General features: G+C 43.3%; 1 protein-coding gene across 1 annotated transcript in view; it reads right to left on the reverse strand.

Annotated features, from left to right (window-relative positions):
* Positions 1–22020, reverse strand: part of LOC126092169 (aminoacylase-1-like) — a 97721-nt gene that overhangs the window by 43516 nt on the left and 32185 nt on the right. Inside the window, exons 3-4 of the mRNA XM_049907644.1 lie at positions 15713–15884; positions 2048–2194 (exon numbers count right to left, since the gene is read on the reverse strand). Coding sequence (XP_049763601.1) covers positions 2048–2194; positions 15713–15884 — 319 coding nt within the window. The remainder of the gene's footprint in view (positions 1–2047; positions 2195–15712; positions 15885–22020) is intronic.

The following is a 22020-nucleotide window of genomic DNA, read 5'->3' on the forward strand; positions in this document are numbered from 1 at the left end:
GTTCACCACATCGTGAGTGGATCAGCAAAGAAAATTCAATCCGGCAGAATGCTTTCCACTTCCCTGCCTACCACAACAGAGTGGCTTGTGCGTGGCTGTGGATGGTCGTTGCATCACTGACATTTGCTACCTTTATTTTACTTGCTAAGCTTCATTTGTTCCTTCGATATTGTTGCAGTACAATCTGGTTCTTGTTGTGTTTTCCTTTGTAATGGTTTGATCTCCCCAGTATATATATATATATATATATATATATATATATATATATATATATATGTGTGTGTGTGTGTGTGTGTGTGTGTGTGTGTGTTATTATAAACTGAGGTTCTTCAATTGTTAACTGCAGTTTGGGTAAAGGTGTGTTTCCATATATCCCCTCTTACACGTGTACTGTGCTTTCCGCTGTTCTGATTGTCTTTTTGGTATCGGCATTATTTACTACGTTACTTAATCGAAAGTTACTCCCTTTGGTGACTACAGTTTTCGAAGCTGGCCATGTACCCACATAAATGGGAATGCCGTGTGGCTAGGGCCTCCCGTCGGGTAGACCGTTCGCCTGGTACAAGTCTTCAGAGTTCACGCCACGTCGGAGACTTGTGTGTCAATGGGAATGAAATGGCGATGCTAAGGACAACACAACACACAGTCCCTGAGCGGAGAAAATCTCCGACCCAGCTGGGAATCGAACCTGGCCCGTTAGGTAGGACATTCCGTTGCGCTGACCACTCAGCTACCAGGGGTGGACTGTACCCACATACATGTATACTAGGTTATGTGGTGTTCTGACTGTGTTTTTTGTATAGGCATTAATTGCTATAAGTGTGTGTTTTATGGTACTTAGTTAGTCCCTTCGGTAACTACGGTTTTTCAAGTAGGGCGTCTATTATGTTAATAGTTCTTGTGTCGAACGTTATCAGCTTTTAATGATTTATAAATTGAAATTCAAAATTCTGAAATGTATTCTTTTATTTACAGCTAATCGCTATTAAACATTGTGTTGGTTATCCTGGGATGGTCTGTTTCCTTTTTTTTTATTGTGTGTGTTTTATATGTTTCCATGTTTTATGAGAGTTTTTCAAATGTTTTGGTTGCCACTTATCGGCACATTAATACCCTAGAAAAATTATAATATTGCATCATCTTACGAGGCGGTGTGCACTTCAAGACTATCGATGACAGAGGTTAGCTGCTTACTGTAAACAGAGCACATTAACGCACGTTTTATAATTTCTTTCAGTGCCTGTGGAGCACGTGACTCTAATTCTTATGTACGTGTTTCAGCCTGACGGCAATAAACTTTCGTAAATTTTATTTTTTTTCTATAAAGACCAGCATTGACATCAAATGAAATAAAAAATCTCACTTTTTTGGGTAAATGGGTTTCTACTGGCAGTTTCCACTTCCAGACCTCGTTCTCACCCTTGCTCTAGGAGAGTGTGATATGGAGAGCAAATTTGTCTTTCGCTATACGTACAGTCTGCTTGTAACACTTCACACAACAGTTACGCAGAAACGTTTGACCGTAACCTCTTCGTTGTCTGTGGGTTGAATTTGCATTTCTACGCCGGCCGGTGTGGCCGTGCGGTTCTAGGGGCTTCAGTTTGGAACCGCGTGACCGCTAGGTCGCAGGTTCGAATCCTGCCTCGGGCATGGATATGTGTGATGTCCTTAGGTTGGTTAGGTTTAAGTAGTTTTAAGTTCTAGGGGACTGATGACCTCAAATGTTGAGTCCCATAGTGCTCAAAGCCATTTTTTTGCATTTCTACAGAACGCCTCAGTGTCAGTTCATTGTTTATGACGCCGTAATTTTGACCCGTGAGTTTCGTAGTTCTGTTTTTCAATTTTTATCCATTAATGTAGAGTAACTGCTCCATTATGGGATGAGAATCTCATGAGAACGTTTGATACTGCAAATCGAATAAGCGTTAGTGGTACTGCACGATTAAGTTTAGCGGTATCAAGTTCCCTGTCTCAAACTACAATGTGATTGATTTCTTTACATTCCACTAAAGTATGACATAAGAGCTTGTAACATAATGTAACTCACGCCATACGCTCCTCTCGCTGTGGAAGACAATGAATTCGTCCTCCATCCAGGGCATGCTCTCATCCAGTTCCAGGCCGATGTTCAGACGACGAAAGTGTTCCGACTGGGTAAATTTCTCCATGCCGTCGGCACCTCCAATCTCCTCATCTGAAATGGAGACACGTTTTCTCTACATTGAAAGAACCATTTTCATAGGTAAAAAAGAGACATATCTGGGTACCTAAAGTCAGTTCGGTTGAAGTAGACGCTTAATCATCAGTGCAGTAGCATATCAACACTTCACCCATACTTAACAGTAACTCTGTGTGTTCATTATATTGTAGATAAGAAAGTACGTTCGCAGAAGGGCCGAAGGCGGAATACGGAAAATAACTCCCACTATGTTTAAACCTAGTCTGCTCTTCATGTCTAAAAACTTCAATTGTAATGTTATCTGAAGTGAGATAAACATACAGGAAGGCAAAACTATGACATACCGGTATAGTGACTAAAACTGAGTAGTAAGGTGAAGCGAATTTAATGTCTCATACTAGCACGGTTTATGAACGCTTTACTCATATGTGTAAAAAGTTTCTTCCAGGACATAATTGCTGTCATGGATATCAGTTCACTGTGAAGATGCAGTAACATAATTGATCCTGCAGTATGAATAGCCCAGTAATTTTGTGTACAATCCGAGGTTTCAGTAACACCGTGGATCCCAAGCTATTAATGTTTCATTACCTTGCCATGTTGCATTATGTACATAATTGTTCTAGCCAGGTACCCATACGACTATATGCGTACTGAACTGACAGACCAAAGTCCAAGGGCAGTACATAAGCGTACCAAGACTCTACATAGTCCACCATACAGTGAGTAACCAATACAGTTAAACAGGAGAGGGACCCTGTGAGTGTCTCCTGCGTCTCGACCTGGAAGCATGCACTTGTGAGTTATTACTGCAGATTACTTCTCTTATAATTGTAATAGTCTACAGAACCCATCTAGGAAACATTTCTGAGAAATGCAGATGTATCATTGAGGTGCCTGTCAAGAGTCGAAGAAACAATTAGTAGTTTGTGGATACTGCAATGTAAATTTCTTAGAAGATTCTGGTACAAAAACTGAACTGGAATCATTATTTGCCTTTTTCAATCTGATTTAAATGGTAGATCTTTCAATGTGTGTGTCGCAAGACAGCAGGACTTTGACTGATAACATTTTTATTGATAGCGCTTAGGCTGAAACAATTAATGTCTACCCAATGGTCAGTGGACTCTCTGATCGCGACGCACAATTAATGAAACTAATAGAACATCTTATAGCTGTGAGGCATGTTCATCCATTGCACGGGGGCTTATTAACGAAAACAGAGTTCATTGTGTTACGAATAAGTTAAATGAGATTGTATGGGATGTGGTATATACAAAAGGAGATGCTGATGTGAAATTCGACATATTCCATGGTAAATTGGTGTCAATATTTGAAAGTAATTTTCCTAAAAACTTGTCCAGAATGTCCTTACCGAAACAAGTAAGCTATGGATAACTAAAGGGATTAAAATTTTTTTCAGAGGAAAACTTAAATTTATATAGGGTCAAAGCAGAAATTAATAGTGCAGATAGTGTGCTTAAAACTGTATGGGATATTGTGAAATGGGAGACATGGTAACCAGTCACTGTACAAAACGGCACCACAATGAAACAAAAAGACAAGTTGAGACTGATAATTCATGAGTTACAAACATTTCCAACAGCCACTTTCTAAATGCAACAGTAGAAACAGAAGTACGCGGTTTCGCTGACTAAGTAAGAGAATATACTAAAACGTCATCCCACAAAAGTTTAAACAACTAGGAGTAGCATCAACATCCTTTACTTAAATTAATAGATCATAAAAATAAAAAAAAAAATAAAAACAAAAAAGCATCTGTAGCGTTAATGGAATTTTAACCAGAATTCTGAAAAGTTGCTGTAAATTAATAGGGAATGTCCTTAGCGATATACGTACGTAATACATCACTGGCGCAGGGAATTTCGACAGACAGACTAAAATTAGCAATTATTAAACCGCTTTATAAGAGACGTAAAGCGAAGTCGTATGTTGTGAATGGCTGATGGCAGACCCTGAAGTAAGGGTTCAGCTTCCTGAACAAGGGAGGTGTTTTCCATCCCTCGCAACCACTTGCACTTTTCGTTCATTCGCGTAGTATGAGAGCTGCGTGTGTAAGCGTACCTGCTGAGTGTAGGAGGCTGTAGTGCGTGCGTGTGTGTGTGTGTGTGTGTGTGTGTGTGTGTACGTATGTGTGTGTGTTTAGCACAGTGTCATATTCGTGATGGAGATGGCGAAAGTAGGGAGAGGGTGAAAACAGGTGCCGGCAAGTAGCCTACTCTTCTTGAACACCACCAACAGGCACTCCGAGCTTAATGTCCCCAATCCGCGGCCGGGTCACCGTCACCAGTGTTGCACGCCCCCACTTAATGAGACATTGAGGAGACTTTCGAGATTTAATCCAAGCTACTGACGCCAAGACTAATGGTCAGGTACCTGCCTCCACCATCCCTCCTGTCTTGAACCTTGAAGCAAAGGGAAAACAGTCAACAGCTCGTGGCATATCCTGACTGTCACCCATCCAAGTACTGGCCACGCCCGACGGTTGCTTAACTTCCGTGATCTGAATTGCATAAGAAAGACTTACATAAATGTCGTCCAAATTCTTTATTGATGCCGTTTCCCTAAACGTTCGATAAAGTTATGGATTCAAGAGTATAAGCAGAAACAATTTACTTATCTCATTACAGTCTGAATTACAGAAGCGTCGCTCGAATGATAACGCTATTTTTATGCAATCACTCACCAAATATTACGCACCTTAAATTATAAAATATCGCTAGTTTGTGTTCTTTGTGATTTTTCCACAGCATTTGATTGCAGATAAACTTAAGTTTTATTTTAAATTTACACTCTACCGGTTTGAATCACACATAGTAAACTGAACTCAAGAATTAGTGCTGAATAATTAAAACAGTAATAAAAGGAGAGAAAAGTTTAGTGACCGTCGAGATATCACGAACGGCGTCCCACAAAGCTCAATTCTGGGTCCTCTCCTGTTCCTCATATACACTCCTGGAAATGGAAAAAAGAACACATTGACACCGGTGTGTCAGACCCACCATACTTGCTCCGGACACTGCGAGAGGGCTGTACAAGCAATGATCACACGCACGGCACAGCGGACACACCAGGAACCGCGGTGTTGGCCGTCGAATGGCGCTAGCTGCGCAGCATTTGTGCACCGCCGCCGTCAGTGTCAGCCAGTTTGCCGTGGCATACGGAGCTCCATCGCAGTCTTTAACACTGGTAGCATGCCGCGACAGCGTGGACGTGAACCGTATGTGAAGTTGACGGACTTTGAGCGAGGGCGTATAGTGGGCATGCGGGAGGCCGGGTGGACGTACCGCCGAATTGCTCAACACGTGGGGCGTGAGGTCTCCACAGTACATCGATGTTGTCGCCAGTGGTCGGCGGAAGGTGCACGTGCCCGTCGACCTGGGACCGGACCGCAGCGACGCACGGATGCACGCCAAGACCGTAGGATCCTACGCAGTGCCGTAGGGGACCGCACCGCCACTTCCCAGCAAATTAGGGACACTGTTGCTCCTGGGGTATCGGCGAGGACCATTCGCAACCGTCTCCATGAAGCTGGGCTAGGGTCCCGCACACCGTTAGGCCGTCTTCCGCTCACGCCCCAACATCGTGCAGCCCGCCTCCAGTGGTGTCGCGACAGGCGTGAATGGAGGGACGAATGGAGACGTGTCGTCTTCAGCGATGAGAGTCGCTTCTGCCTTGGTGCCAATGATGGTCGTATGCGTGTTTGGCGCCGTGCAGGTGAGCGCCACAATCAGGACTGCATACGACCGAGGCACACAGGGCCAACACCCGGCATCATGGTGTGGGGAGCGATCTCCTACACTGGCCGTACACCACTGGTGATCGTCGACGGGACACTGAATAGTGCACGGTACATCCAAACCGTCATCGAACCCATCGTTCTACCATTCCTAGACCGGCAAGGGAACTTGCTGTTCCAACAGGACAATGCACGTCCGCATGTATCCCGTGCCACCCAACGTGCTCTAGAAGGTGTAAGTCAACTACCCTGGCCAGCAAGATCTCCGGATCTGTCCCCCATTGAGCATGTTTCGGACTGGATGAAGCGTCGTCTCACGCGGTCTGCACGTCCAGCACGAACGCTGGTCCAACTGAGGCGCCAGGTGGAAATGGCATGGCAAGCCGTTCCACAGGACTACATCCAGCATCTCTACGATCGTCTCCATGGGAGAATAGCAGCCTGCATTGCTGCGAAAGGTGGATATACACTGTACTAGTGCCGACATTGTGCATGCTATGTTGCCTGTGTCTATGTGCCTGTGGTTCTGTCAGTGTGATCATGTGATGTATCTGACCCCAGGAATGTGTCAATAAAGTTTCCCCTTCCTGGGACAATGAATTCACGGTGTTCTTATTTCAATTTCCAGGAGTGTATATGAAAGACATTCGATTTAAAAACGTCAGGCACAACTGGTAGTTTTTGCAAATGATAGTGATGTTGTAATAAATACCATGAGAGGCAAAGCAACAGAAGAGATTGTCACTTACGTTTTTTTCAGAAAGCGATTATGTTGATACCGAAATTTGACTATCCCCAAATTTTGACGGAACACGTTAAATTCAACTACGTACAACAAATAGTCTTACCAACAAGTGATACAGCACATGAATAGAAGTCAGTAACTTTTGGTATTCGTACAGTTACTAAACCTGGAAGCAAGAGTTTCACTGAGTTATAGCTTGTGTAATAATTTTCTGGGGTAGCTCAGCACTTAAGACATAAAGCGCAGATAGCAAAAAGCGAACAGTGAGCATAAAATGCAGTGTTCACCCCTTGGGCTTCACGTAGTCATCTTTCCAAGGGATAATTCGTTTTAACCACACCGTCACAATACACATATTCGCTAATGATGTTCGTCATAAATAATCCATCACACTATGAGAAGAATAGTGATGTCCATAACTATAACTACAGAGGAAAAAAGACCTTTATTACCCACTATTACGGCTAGGGAAGGAGTTACCTATGCTGCAACATTGATTATTTGCCCTATAACACAGAATGACTGACAGGAATCAGACAAACTTTTATATCTTACTTAAAATCATTTGTCCTGAGCAACTCCGTTTGTGAATTTTTACTTAAAATCTGGTTGCCCATAAAATAAACTCAAACTTGTATTTAAGTGTAGTTGCACGAGTAGGACCAAAAAGAAATATGTTTATTAAGTTTAACATTAATCACGTATACACATGATCTGATTCGTTCCACATCATTTGGATAAAGGAAACATTCAGATCATCTCCGGAATATTTAACTAACTAATTAACTGTACGTGCCGAGAGAGGCTGCTGAAACTCTCTCCTGTGGGTTGAGAGTCGTACGGAGTACACGGTTTCATGTCGTCTGTCCCTTCTTCAGTCTGCTTCTATTATTCCGCAGTCGTCTGAAATACCAGCGTTCTCTATTATGCCTTTCAACTTCCGGCCAACCAACCCGTCGCCTATTCGAATGGCATATGGAATAGGCTGTTCTTCCTGAAGCTTCCATTGGATCCCGTATTTTTTTTTAAAAAAAACCAGACATTTTCTGGCATTTTATGACTTTCATTCAGCCTAATCGTCCATTTTTTCCATACCGTCCACATCACTCTCTTGCCACCGTGTGCACTTGTTCTCTAAGACCATGGTTCTAATCTTTCTGCGAAAATTCTGCTTAGGGTATTTCATTTATTTCGTAAGTTACGTCCTGCAAATATCATTATTTCTTTAGTTAAAACTTGCGCAATGAGAGATCATGGTACCTATATTACTAAACGTCCAACCCGGGGCACGCTCTCAGTTGTAGGTTGCCTATTTAACGACTTAAAGGGACAACAAATATTTTGTTTACGATATTTCATACAGTTACTGGTCGTATTAAAGAATTTAAAATGCTACCTTAATCTACTCATCAGGAAGTATACTCGCATGTTAAAGTTTAGAACAGTACGTTGAGTATTACAGTTAGAAACTGTTTATACAATAAACTGTTTATACAATGGTCAAAAACCGTCTAAAAGCTTGTAAGGGTTATGCAGGGGAGATTGTGTTTAGAAATAACTGCTAAGAGAAAAATACTATACGTTGGTCCGTTTTAGGGTTATTTAACGTCGATATCAGCCAGTCAGGTCGTCGCGTATGCGAATTCAAGCACTAGCACGGGCTAAGGAGCGGCAGTTCACAGTCGTCTGTAGGTCAGTGAGTTACCAATATTACAATGTGCCTTCTTCGGAAGTGATAAATTTGAACTGAGTGAGCAAAAGCTACCTTTACGCGGTTAAAAACCAACTAAGAACAAGTTTGGCGTCGCTGTCTCTGACAGGCTGCTTGAATTTGTGAGCGCTATGACCTGATTGGCAAACTTCAGTGCTAAACAACTCGGAAAAGGTGCAACGTATACAAATTTTTTTCTTAATTATTTCTCCGCACTGCCTTCTTTGCAGCACTCTTACAATCTTTTGAGACTGTTTTCGGACCACCATGTATATCTTGAGGCAGCAAAACCTGTGGCGCATAAATTTTCCAGTAATCATGCAGTATTTGAATACAACAGCACTTGGCCACTTCCAACAAAGTTTGCACATGATTTATTTACGAAACTTTTTCAAGCCGACACCCCACTTCCCCACAGAATGAGGAAAGAGTGAAAGTTAATCGCTTACTACATTTTCGCTGTTCATAGACAAACTACTATTTCTGTTCGCAACCAATTTTGCAGATTTTATGTACGCATATCACTGAACATGTATACAAAATTGTAGCATTTTGTGAGTCGTATAACCGCCCAAATGGGTCATCATTATTCTCCCAATTCCTGCCTTCAGAAAGCCTCATGAGCCATTCAAAGTTACATGTAACTGGCAAAGATCCATCATTGCCACCTTCTCACAACATGTGAAAAGTTCTTGTTGCTGACTTTTTGCGATGAGCAAGAAAATTTTTTATCGCGCTTCGCTTTTACCGCCTGGAAGACTAATACCTTTACTTAAACAAATTTGGTAAGTACAGAGATCCTCAGCAACAGTGTAGTTTATTTTAGATCAGACCTTGCCAACGAAAATGTTCTAGAGTTGAGCACATCAACATGCCGGTAGTTAACTGCTCGTTCAGTGTCACTGAGCTGATCGAGGAAGTTTGAAGTTGTCGATACGTAAAGTTAGAGTTCAGCATACAGGTTCTTTCTTGTGTTAATAAGCTAAAGCTGTTTTTCATTCTTATGGTTACTTAATATGGAGTATTACGGACTTAATCCGTATTTGTCTGTTTTATAGCTATTCATCTGTACCACACAAAAAGCTGCTGTAGTATGCTTATCATAACTGAAATAAAGGATATTAAGTACACTCTAAGAAAACAAAACGATCACCACGAAGGAATTATTCGAATGGGACGGAAATCACTAGATTTGCTGCATGAGGTGTGATAAACATTCGGAATGTTGACTGTGGCTTTTGCCGAATCTGCTACGAGTTAGACAAGAGTTTACGAGTCGTATAAACGTTTCAAAGTGGGTCGAGAAGACTTTGAAGACGACAGCTCTGAACCCCCTAGCGCATCAATTACTGATGACGATGTGGAAGAAATAAAAAAAAAATGGTTCCAGAAAATCGCCGAATCTCCATTAGAGAGGTTGCTGATGGTATCGGCTTATCTTTTGGCTCAGGCCAAACAATTTTTTCTGATGTTTTGGGCATGAAACATATAGCATCATGTTTGTTTCGAAACTGTCGAATTTCGACCAAAAACGACGTCGCGTTGACATTGCTCAGGAACTGCTAAATGACAACGACCCAGGTCTTCTAAAGAAAGTTGTAACAGATGACGAAACACGGGTGTACGGGTATGATGTCAAACGAAGGCCCAATCGTCCCAATGGAGACTGTCTGTAGAGCCAAGCCCGAAAAATATTTGAATGCATCACATGTAAACGTTCTTCTCACTGTTTTCTTCGGTTACGATTTGATAGTGCGTCATGAGTTTTAGCCTTATGGCCGTACAGTCAATAATACCTGGAAGTTATGCGCAAATTTTCATGAACCAGTCAGAAGACAACGACCAGAATGTGGCAAAACCACTCGTGGAAATGGCTTGATGATAATGTTTCCGATTTTTTGGAAAAAAACAAAATCACTATGTTGCCTCAGCCACCACATTTGCCAAACATGGCCCTCTACAACTTTTTTCTATTTCCGAGGCTGAAGGGAACCCTGAAAGGACGTGCTTTCACCACCGAGATGTAATCAAAATATAATCACTAAAGGAACTGCACATCATAACGAAAAGTAAGTTCCACAAGTGCTTCCACGATTGGAAAAAGCACTGAGACAGGTGCATTATACGATGCGTGTTTTTTAAGTAAGTTCCGTTTTAAAGTTTAAAAAAAAGACGTGCTAAGATTTCTCAATAATTTTATTTTTACATGAAAGCCTGTACCTTAATCTACTTCTCTACATAATTTCCGTCAATACGAGGTGCATTCAAGTTCTAAGGTCTCCAATTTTTTTTCTACAGACTGGAAAGAGATAGAAACATGCGCTTTGTTTTAAAATGAGGCCGCGTTCATTGTCAATACGTCCCAGAGATGGCAGCACCGTACGGCAGATGGAATTTTACCGCCAGCGGCGAGAATGAGAACTGTTTTAAATACTTAAAATGGCGACGTTTTCCTTACTTGAACAGCGTGCAATCATTCGTTTTCTGAATTTGCGTGGTATGAAACCAGTTGAAATTCATCGACAGTTGAAGGAGACATGTGGTGACGGAGTTATGGATGTGTCGAAAGTGCGTTCGTGGGTGCGACAGTTTAATGAAGGCAGAACATCGTGTGACAACAAACCGAAACAACCTCGGGCCCGCACAAGCCGGTCTGACGACATGATCGAGAAAGTGGAGAGAATTGTTTTGGGGGATCGCCGAATGACTGTTGAACAGATCGCCTCCAGATTTGGCATTTCTGTGGGTTCTGTGCACACAATCCTGCATGACGACCTGAAAATGCGAAAAGTGTCATCCAGGTGGGTGCCACGAATGCTGACGGACGACCACACGGCTGCCCATGTGGCACGTTGCCAAGCAATGTTGACGCGCAACGGCAGCACGAATGGGACTTTCTTTTCGTCGGTTGTGACAATGGATGAGATGTGGATGCCATTTTTCAATCCAGAAACAAAGCGCCAGTCAGCTCAATGGAAGCACATAGATTCACCGCCACCAAAAATATTTCGGGTAACCGCCAGTGCTGAAAAAATGATGGTGTCAATCTTCTGGGAAAGCGAGGGCGTAATCCTTACCCATTGCGTTCCAAAGGGCACTACGGCAACAGGTGCATCCTACGAAAATGTTTTGAAGAACAAATTCCTTCCTGCACTGCAACAAAAACGTCCGGGAAGGGCTGCGCGTGTGCTGTTTCACGAAGACAACGCACCCGCACATCGAGCTAACGTTACGCAACAGTTTCTTCGTGATAACAACTTGAAGTGATTCCTCATGCTCCCTACTCACCTGACCTGGCTCCTAGTGACTTTTGGCTTTTTCCAACAATGAAAGACACTCTCCGTGGCCACACATTCACCAGCCGTGCTGCTATTGCTTCAGCGATTTTCCAGTGGTCAAAACAGACTCCTAAAGAAGCCTTCGCCGCTGCCATGGAATCATGGCATCAGTGTTGTGAAAAATGTGTACGTCTGCAGGGTGATTACGTCGAGAAGTAACGCCAGTTTCATCGATTTCGGGTGAGTAGTTAATTAGAAAAAAAATAGGAGGCCTTAGAACTTGAATGCACCTCGTATTAAGGCACATGTCATAACGTTGTAGCAGTTTTTGAATACCCTCCTCATAGAAGTCTGCAGTCTGATTTTTAAACCACTGCATCACCACTGTTTTGACTTCGTCATCGTCTTGAAGAGGCTGACCGCCCAGGTGTTTCTTCAAGTGCAGGAACAGATGGTAGTCACTGGGCGCAAGATCGGGGCTATACGGAGGATGATCCGGAGTTTCCCATCGAAAAGATGTGATGAGATCTTTGCTCTGATTCGCCACATGCGGACGGGCATTGTTTTGCAGCAAAACGATGCCCTTGCTCAACTTCCATGGTCTGTTGCTTTGATCCTGGTGTGGCTTCGGCCACCCATGTTTCGTCGCCCGTAACAATTTGACTTATGAAATCATCACTGACGTTGTGATACCGCTCAAGGAAAGTCAATGCACTGTCTAAACGTTTAGTTTTGTGCACATCCGTGAACATTTTCGGTACCAAACGTGCGCACAATTTTCGGTAATTCAAGTGCTCGGTCACAATGCCATACAAAATACTACGAGAAACATTAGGAAAATCATCCCGCGAGGAGGAAATCGTAAAGCGTCTGTTTTCTCTCACTTTATTGTCCACTTCCAGCACTTTTCGTTAACGACCGAGGGACGCCCACTCCGTTGTGCACATTTGAGCGACCATCTTTAAATGCTCTCACTCACTTTCTTACCATTCCATCACTCATAATGTTTCCACCGTAAACTTCACAGATCTCACGATGAATATCGATCGCTTTTAGGCCTTTAGCACTAATAAATCTTGTAACAGCCCGTACTTCACAGTCGGGGGGACTCACAATTATCGGAGGAATCTTAAACACTCAGTACACATCGTCAACAAGGAAGAATCAGACTGTAATGGCGTCACTGCGTAGATTAAGGTACAGGCTTTCATGTAAAAATAAAATTATTGAAATATCTTAGCACGTCTTTTCTTAATTTCAAAACGGTACTTACTTAAAAAAAACACGCCTCGTATCTAAAAGTCCATAAATAAAGATTCTCTAAGAAAAACGTAAACTCCTGTACATTTTTGATCACTTCTCGTACATGTGCAGACAGACAGATGATCACAGTTTCAGAAAGGAAATGGACGAGTTATTCAAGAGAAAGAGCTTCACAAATTGGCAAGTCAAAAACATCCTCGGTGCACCACTAGCCCTTACGCAACCAGTTATCTGACTTGCATCAATTGATAGAGTGGTTGGATGTCTTCCTGAGGGATATCATGCCAAATTCTATCCAAATGGTGCGTTATAGCGTCAAATTCTCAAGCTGATTGGAGGGCCCTGTTCATAATTCTCCAAATGTTCTCATTTAGGTGGGGGGGGGGAGGTGGATGGGGGGGGGGGGGTGAGGGGCATGGCGAATATGTTTCCCGAGGTAGGGTTTGGAAAGCACGAAGACAAACAGTAAAAACTCTGATATGCGTGCGTGGACATTACCATGCTGAAACGTAACCCCACGACGACTTACCACGAAGAGCAACAAATGTGGTCGAGAATGTCGTTGACGTACCGCAGTGCTGTAAGGGTTCCGCGGATGACAACCAAAGGGTTCGTGCTATGAAACGAAATGCCAACCGAAACCATCACTCCTGGCTCTCCGGCCTTATGGCGAGCGACCGTCAGGTTGGTATTCCACCGCTGTCGGGGGTGTGTCCAAATACGTCTTCGGTCGTCATCAGGGGTCATCACTGAATACAATTCTACTCCTGTCAGTGAGATTCCAGGCCAAATGTGCCCGACACCAATGCAACCGGGCTTGTTGGAGTGTAGAGGTCAATTGTAGTCGGCGAAAGGGGTGCCGTGAGCTCTGCCTCGTTTCACTGAAGCGCCTATTAATGGTCGTTGTGGTCACTGAAGGATCAGTTGGATGTCGGATCGATGACAATGATGAATCTGTGGCTCTGAGTGCCTGTCTTAAGGTTTCTAGGTCCTCACCTTCTGTCGTCTCCCTAGATCGACGGCTTCCTTCTTCATCCTGTGTTCATCCATGGTTCACCCATTCCTGCCAGCAACTTCGAACAGCGCTATCTCGCGCCTGTTGATATATCAAGAGATTCGTTGCATACTCCAACCGGCTTCTTTGAGACCAACTACACGTGCTCTCTCAAGTGCTGACATACGAGGGGCGTTTGAAAAGTTCGTGCGAAGTCCGAGAGATGGAACCCCCGTCGCGTATCGAGGACATGTTTAGTTAGTAGCATCTTTCGGAAGAACGCACACCAAGTTTCAGCCATATTGGTCTATTTCTTTGTGTTTGGCATTCGTGTGAATCAAGAAAGTCGAGTGATTGTCAAAAAGTGGACGAAAAACAATTTCGTGTGGAGATTAAACATTACTTTATGAATGACAAAACGCCTCAGTAGACTAAAGAGAAGCTTGATAAACATTACGGTGACTCTGCACCTTCGATTAGAACAGTTTATAGGTGGTTTCAAAATTTTCGTAGTGGCCATATGTGCACAAGTGATGCTGAACGTTCTGGACGCCCTGTGGAGGTTACGGCTCCAGAAATCATTGATAAAATCCGTGATATGGTGATGGATGACAAAAGAGTTAAGGTGCATGAGATTGCTAGTGCTGTGGTAAGCTCTAATGAACGGGTACATAATATTTTGCATAAACATTTGGACATGGGAAAGCCATCCGCAAGATGGGTTCCGCCATTGCTCACGCTTGACCAAAACCGGAATAGTATGAAGTGTTGCAAGGATAGTTTGGAGCTGTTCAGGAAGAATCCGCAGGTCTTTGAGCGTAGTTTCGTCACTGTGGATGAAACATGGATACATTACTATACTCCTGAGACCAAACAGCAACCTAAACAATGGGTTACCAAGGGAGAATCTGCACCAAAAAGGCGAAGACCATTCTTTCGGCCGGAAAAATTATGGCGACTATCTTTTGGGATTAGCAAGGGATAATCCTCATCGACAATCTGGAGAAGGGCAAAACTTTATTGGACCGTTTGAACCGCAAAAAAGTCCTTTTCCATCACGACAATGCACCAGCACACACCTCATCAGTTGTGGTCGCAAAATTAATGCAAATAGTATTCCAACTCGTTTCACATCCGCCCTATTCTCCAGACTGGGCCCCCTCGGACTACTGTTTGTTCCCCAATTTGAAGAAATGGCTGGCGTGACAAAGACTTTATTCAAGGTGGTGACGGCAGCAACTAATAGCTATTTTGCAGACTTGGACAATTCCTATTATTCGGAAGGGATTAACAAATTAGAACAGCGTTGGACGAAGTGTATAAGTCTAAAAGGAGACTATGTCGAAAAATAAAAAAGGTTTACCCCAAACACGTAAGTAGTATTTATTTTTGCACAGACTTTTCAAACCCCCTCGCGTGGGTGTACCGTTCACGAGCTCGTCTGCGAGGTATAATTACAGTCCAAATGAGTACACGAAATGAAATTTGCAAAATACGTTATGGCTTGTATCGTCATGTTTACTATCCTGCGTGATGAAATTGCTTTGCAGCGTCACACGCTCATCCATCGGCCGCGAAAGTTAACAGTTTTGCCTCTTCCATCGATACCTGTATGAGTATCAATTGGTGAGAAATTTAGGTAACTCCTTCGTGGCGCGTAGTTTTTTTCTGAGAGTTGGTATCCACTGAAAAAATACTGATGTACACGTCATGCGCCTATGTTCTGATCTACTACCCTTAGCAAGCAGAATCCTCCCACAGCGAGGAGAGGCTCGTACTAACCAGGAACCATGGTGATGACGACAGTGCGACGCAGCCTGACGCCCTGCGCCTTTAGTCTGTGCACCGCCTCCATGTGCATGATGGCGAGGTGCTTCATGTCCTGTGATCCACGACCAAAGACACGCCCTTCCTCGTCGAGTTCGGCACTAAATGGGTCGTGTTCCCAGAGGTCCTGAAACAATAAATCAATAGCAGATCCCTAAAACAATACAATTAATTATACAATGTTTCAACATAGGATTATACAGCCAACCAGCTTCAAATAAATGTTAGGTACATTGGCCTAGGTTTCGACATCTACTAAGGGTATCTTAATCAAAATGAAATTCTGATAAACCGTAAAATTACATTGCTAAAATGCAACGGTCAGAACGTTTTATATCACTTTTGACTTGTGCTTAGCTGCTCTAAATTCTCATAGCTGATTCTTAGCAATGTAATTTTACGATTTATCAAAATTTCATTCATTGGACAAATATATTATATTAGAACTGACACCTGATTACATTTTCACGCAGTTTGGGTGTATAGATCCTCAGAAGTCAGTAACCACAACAACCACCTCTGGTCGTAATAACGGCCTCGATACGCCTGGGCATTCTATCAAGCAGAGCTTGGATGGTGTGTACAGGTACAGCTGTCCATGCAGCTTCAACACGATACCACAATTCATCAAGAGTAGTGACTGGCGTATTGTGATGAGCCAGTTGCTCGGCCACCATTGGCCAGACGTTTTCAGTTGGTGAGAGATCTGGAGAATGTGCTGGCCAGGGCAGCAGTCGAACGTTTTCTGTATCCAGAAAGGCCCGTACAGGACTTGCAACATGCGATCGTGCATTATCCTGCTGAAATGTAGGGTTTTGCAGGGATCGAATGAAGGGTAGAGCCAGGGGTCGTAACACATCTGAAATGTAACGTCCACTGTTCCGTCAATGCGAACAAGAGGTGACCGAGACGTGTAACCAATGGCACGCCATACCATCATGCCGGGTGATACGCCAGTATTGCGAAGACGAATACACGCTTCCAATGTGCGTTCACCGCGACGTCGCCAAACACGGATGTGACCATCATGATGCTATGAACAGAACCTGAATTCATCCGAAAAAAATGACTTTTGCCATTCGTGCACCTAGTTTCGTCGTTGAGTACTCCCTCGCAGGCATTCCCGTCTGTGATGCATCGTCAAGGTTAACTGCAGCCATGGTCTGCGAGCTGATAGTCAATGCTGCTGCAAACATCGTCGAACTGGTCGTGCAGATGGTTGTTGTCTTGCGAACGTCCCCATCTGTTGGCTAAGGGATCGAGACGTGGCTGCACGATCCGTTACGGCCATGCGAATATGATGCCTGTCATCTCGACTGCTAGTGATACGAGATCGTTGGGATCCATCACGGCGTTCCGTATTACCCTCCTGGACCCACCCATTGCATATTCTACTAACATTCATTGGATCGCGACCAACGCGAGCAGCAGTGTCGCGATACGATAAACCGCAATCGCGATAGGCTACAATCCGACCTTTATCGAAGTCGGAAACGTGATGTTACGCATTTCTCCTCCTTACACGAGACATCACAACAACTTTTCACCAGGCAACCCCGTTCAACTGCTATTTGTGTATGAGAAATCGGTTGGAAACTATCCTCATGTCAGCACGTTGTAGGTGTCGCCACCGGTGCCAACCTTGTGTGAAAGCTTTTAAAAGCTAATAATTTGCATATCACAGCATCTTCTTCCCGTCGGTTAAATTTCGCGTCTGTAACACGTCAGCTTCTTGCTGTAGCAATTTTAATGGCCAGTGGTGTAGTATATGGTTGCTGAATAACAGCCATGATTATAACAGTAGCTATACAGTGCCTACATAAGTATACCGTTTGAACCGTGTCGTCTATCGACCTATCGCGTCAGGCTTTCGTGTGCGATTATCCTTGCCTAGAGGGCGTCCACGGGTAGCTGCTAATAGATCTCTGGCGGGCTTCCTCTCTTTCAGACAGTTCACCGAGAAGGCACATGGTTCTTACAAGGGAACCTCCCCATCTCACCCCACTCAGATTTAGTTATAATTTGGCACTGTGGATATGCCTTGAAAAACTGAACGCAGATCAATCGAGAAAACAGGAAGAAATTGTGTGGAACTATGAAAAAATAAGCAAAATATACAAACTGAGTAGTTCATGGGCAACATAGGCAACGTCAAGGATAATGTGAGCACGGGAGCGCCGTGGTCCCGTGGTTAGCGTGAGGAGCTGCGGAGCGAGAGGTCCTTGGTTCAAGACTTCTATCGAGTGAAAAGTTCATGTAGTTTATTTTTGGAAAGTTATGACCTGTCCGTTCGTTCATTGACGTCTCTGTTCACTGTAATAAGTTTAGTGTCGGTGTTTTGCGACCGCACAGCAAAACCGTGCGATTAGTAGACGAAAGGACGTGCCTCTCCAATGGGAACCGAAAACATTTGATCCACGAAAACACGTCTGATATAGAATATATCAGGTGACGACACTGGTGACGTCATGTGCGTCACATGACAGGAATATGTGGTCGACCCACCTAACTTGCACACTTGGCTAATAGGTAAAAAGATTCTTCTACCTTGCCCGATTTAGATTTTCTTGTGGATGTGATAATCACTCCCAAAAAAGTGATGAAAACATAAGAGTGTGTCACATAAACTGCAACAAATGAATGCAACAGTTTCGGAGTCGCACAGTTTTCTCTGTGCTCTGTCAAAACATATGTTTTTAACGTTTTCAAATTTTTCCGTGTGCAGACCCTCAAATCCTGCATATGTCCAAGCAAATCTGAACATGTCCTGGAATTTTGGAGAGCGAAGTTGATTATGTGTGAATGCCTGAACTCTGATAATTGTCTGAAAATAAAAATTTAAACTTCTCACTCGAGGGAAGACTTGAACCAAGGACCCTTCGTTCTGCAGCTGCTCACGCTAACCACGGGACCACGGCGGTCTTGAACTCACGTCATCCTTGATGTGGCTCATGTTGCCCATGGACTACTCAGTTTGTATATTTTGCTTATTTTTTCATAGTTCCACACAACTTCTTCCTCTTTTCTCGACTGATATGAGTTCAGTTTTTCAAGGCCTACCCACTGTGCCAACTTATAAATGAATCTGAGAGGGGTGCGATGGGGAGGTTTCCTTGTTAGCTGGAACGCATATGGGGCATGCGGACGACCTGGCGGTCTGCGGTTTCCGGCTGAGCTTTCGACGGCAGGAGTGTGGGCCGCGTTACGCTATAGTCAGCGGTATCGCGCGAAGAGGGGACTTTTCCAACGGGGCAAAAGGACTGATGCTGCAAACAGCTGTCTGTGCCAGCGCTCTACCCAACGTGTCACCACTGGAGCCAAAGCTGCATATTTAAGTCTCTCCTTTAATACCCGGTGAGGTGCTTGAATTTGTTACTTAGATTCAGCAGTGCAGCAGAGCTGTTGCCACTGGTATTACGACACGTTATAGCAGCCGAGCGTGTTGACAGGTGCATAACCTCGGTAATGCTCGTTAACTGGGCGGACCTCTGCGGGAAGCTTATATCTGCCAATTATCATTTTGTTATTCCGATCATTTGATTTGCTTGACGAGATTCAACCTCCCGTGGAAAGACTTCCCTCTAATTACGTTGGTCTTTGGTGAGACAAGTGGATAAGGGCATAGGATCTGACATTCAGTAAATTTTGCCATTGTCAACAGCGTAAAGTTGGGTGTGACTTCTAAGGCTCCATCTGTGTTGTTGCTCCCAGCTTTGTGGAGTTGACCTAGCCTGGACTCTCTTAGTACTGATGGGATTGTCTATTAAATACCGGCATTCGGGTCTTGCAGCCAAAAAAAAGTCTATTTCATGTAAATGAAGGAAAATTATAGTAACGTGTTGTAGCTCTCTACTATATCACGTGGTATCAAGAATCTTTTTTTTTAATTGTCCTCTCTTACATTGTAAAACAGAGTGGTATTGAAGGAAGGGATGCAGCTAATCACTAAATCTAATCCCCAGAATGTGAAATTCCATTATTTGTTGCCACGCTACATCACGATTGTTAATTTTATTGTACTTGGTTCAAATGGTTCAAATGGCTCTGAGCACTATGCGACTTAACTTCTGAGGTCATCAGTTGCCTAGAACTTAGAAATAATTAAACCTAACTAACCTAAGGACATCACACACATCCATGCCCGAGGCAGGATTCGAATCTGCGACCGTAGCGGTCGCTCGGTTCCAGACTGTAGCGCCTAGAACCGCACGGCCACTCTGGCCGGCTATTGTACTGGTAATACTAGTCTCGTGTATGTTTCAGAGCAAGTTAATTTGGTTTCCTGAGCCTCGTTGTTGTGAAATGTCACGGGTTCTACCACTCGGTGGGAAACACTTGGAATGCCAAAAGTTTGCTTCGAATCTTTTGTAAAAATTTCACCTTGCAATTTCTTGTTAAGGTTGATGTATACGTAAAAGTTTCGTCTTCAAATTTCCTATTACAGTTGTTGTATACGTCTTTCCTCAAAACATAGTTTAAATTGATTTAATTGCCGCTGGATGAGCGCAGTTAAGGTGCAGTAGGGTGTTACTGTGAGTTGCCGGCCGGCTTGGCCGAGCGGTTCTAGGCGCTACAGTCTGGGACCGCGCGACCGCTACGGTCGCAGGTTCGAAACCTGCCTTGGGCATGGTTGTGTGTGATGTCCTTAGGTTAGTTAGGTTTAAGTAGTTCTAAGTTCTAGGGGACTGATGACCTCAGAAGTTAAGTCACATAGTGCTCAGAGCCATTTGAACCATTTGTTACTGTGAGTTCTTATACATTATTTCACGCACTACTAAAACTTTTTAAGAGTTGTTTGGTTTTATTTAAAGACTGTGTCGTAGAGATAATGTAATTGCACTCTCAAATGCTCACTGATCTAAGGAATATTTGATCAGTTTCATCATACCTAAATATTTGGCTTGCAGTACTGTTAATTTAGAAATTGCTAACTATACCGTTTGGTTTTGGGGGTCATCCTTTTAAATGTGCTGATTTATGTGAAATAATGTAATCTTAATAAATTGTAATTCAAATGTGCATTAACGTATGGTGTTCAATCCCCATTTGCCCACGTCTTTGTACCCTCTTAAAATGTGGGAGCAAGCATGTCTTCTGTACCGATCTCTTAAAGTATAGTAACGTACCAGTCGCAACATGTTCTCCATCAGAATTGCATCACTGAAATATCGGTTTGTATCGAGTGGTTTGAGACACTGGACTCCCACTCTTGCAGCTGCTCTAACATCCAGAGCTCAAACGGGAAGGCAGTATCTAGCAACGGAGGGAAGGCTGAAAGGTGGAAGGAACTTATAGAAGGGCTATAGAAAATAAAAAATAAATAAAAAATACAAGGGCAATATGGTGGAAGGTGAAGGGGAATTAGGTGCGAATGATATAGGGGGCGTGGTAATGCGGCATGTATCTGACAGAGCACTGACAGGCATAGGTCGTAACAATAGACACCCATACAGATAGACGGGAGAACCAACCCCATCTCTATAACAATCAGAATGCCGATGAACGCAAATGCTGATAATGTGAATATTACAGAACCACCACTTTAATAAGTTACGGTTGCCAAATACTAAGACAAATTATTTACCAAAGAATGGAAGGACTTCCAGAAGCCGACCTCATGGAAGATCAGTTAGGAGACACCAGTAAACCCCACGATTGTTGAAAGAGTCGACGTTCCACGTATGAAACAGTTCAAACGTCTGATTACCTTACAAATGCGTTAATGTATTAAATATTTAACGTTACGTATGCAAGCGAGATGAAGTATAGAAAAGGTATGAATCTGTTCTTGAAGTTTGCTGGAAGTCTCCAATTACCATCATTGAAACATTGTCTAGCTACGTATCTGAGCGTCGTCAGTTACCCTGCTTGAAGACAAACACACAGTTTCTAACTGTCATACTTGTCCTACTGTGTTGAACTTTTAACAAACGATTATGTGTCTTAAAGAGTGGATTATGACAGCAATTTAAATTTGGTCAATAATTACGCGAAAAACTGAAAATAAAATTTTTCTTGTTCCTGGAAGTCGTCAGATAAGCAGCCTCAGCTAGTACTGGGTTTCGGGTCCCGGATTAGTAACTTAGTACTACAGACGTGGAAACACGCAAGACAATAATGACGCAACATATTTATCTTAGAACACTGACAACAGTTTCCGTTGATCAGTATTTCTGTACATTGGAAACTCGTTAGCTCACCAGATACTGTTACTCATAGTATCACGGGAGAATGCTATGGTATTTTATGTTTGAATTCTGCTA

This window comes from Schistocerca cancellata, chromosome 7, assembly GCF_023864275.1.
Source record: "Schistocerca cancellata isolate TAMUIC-IGC-003103 chromosome 7, iqSchCanc2.1, whole genome shotgun sequence".
Lineage (NCBI taxonomy): Eukaryota > Metazoa > Arthropoda > Insecta > Orthoptera > Acrididae > Schistocerca > Schistocerca cancellata.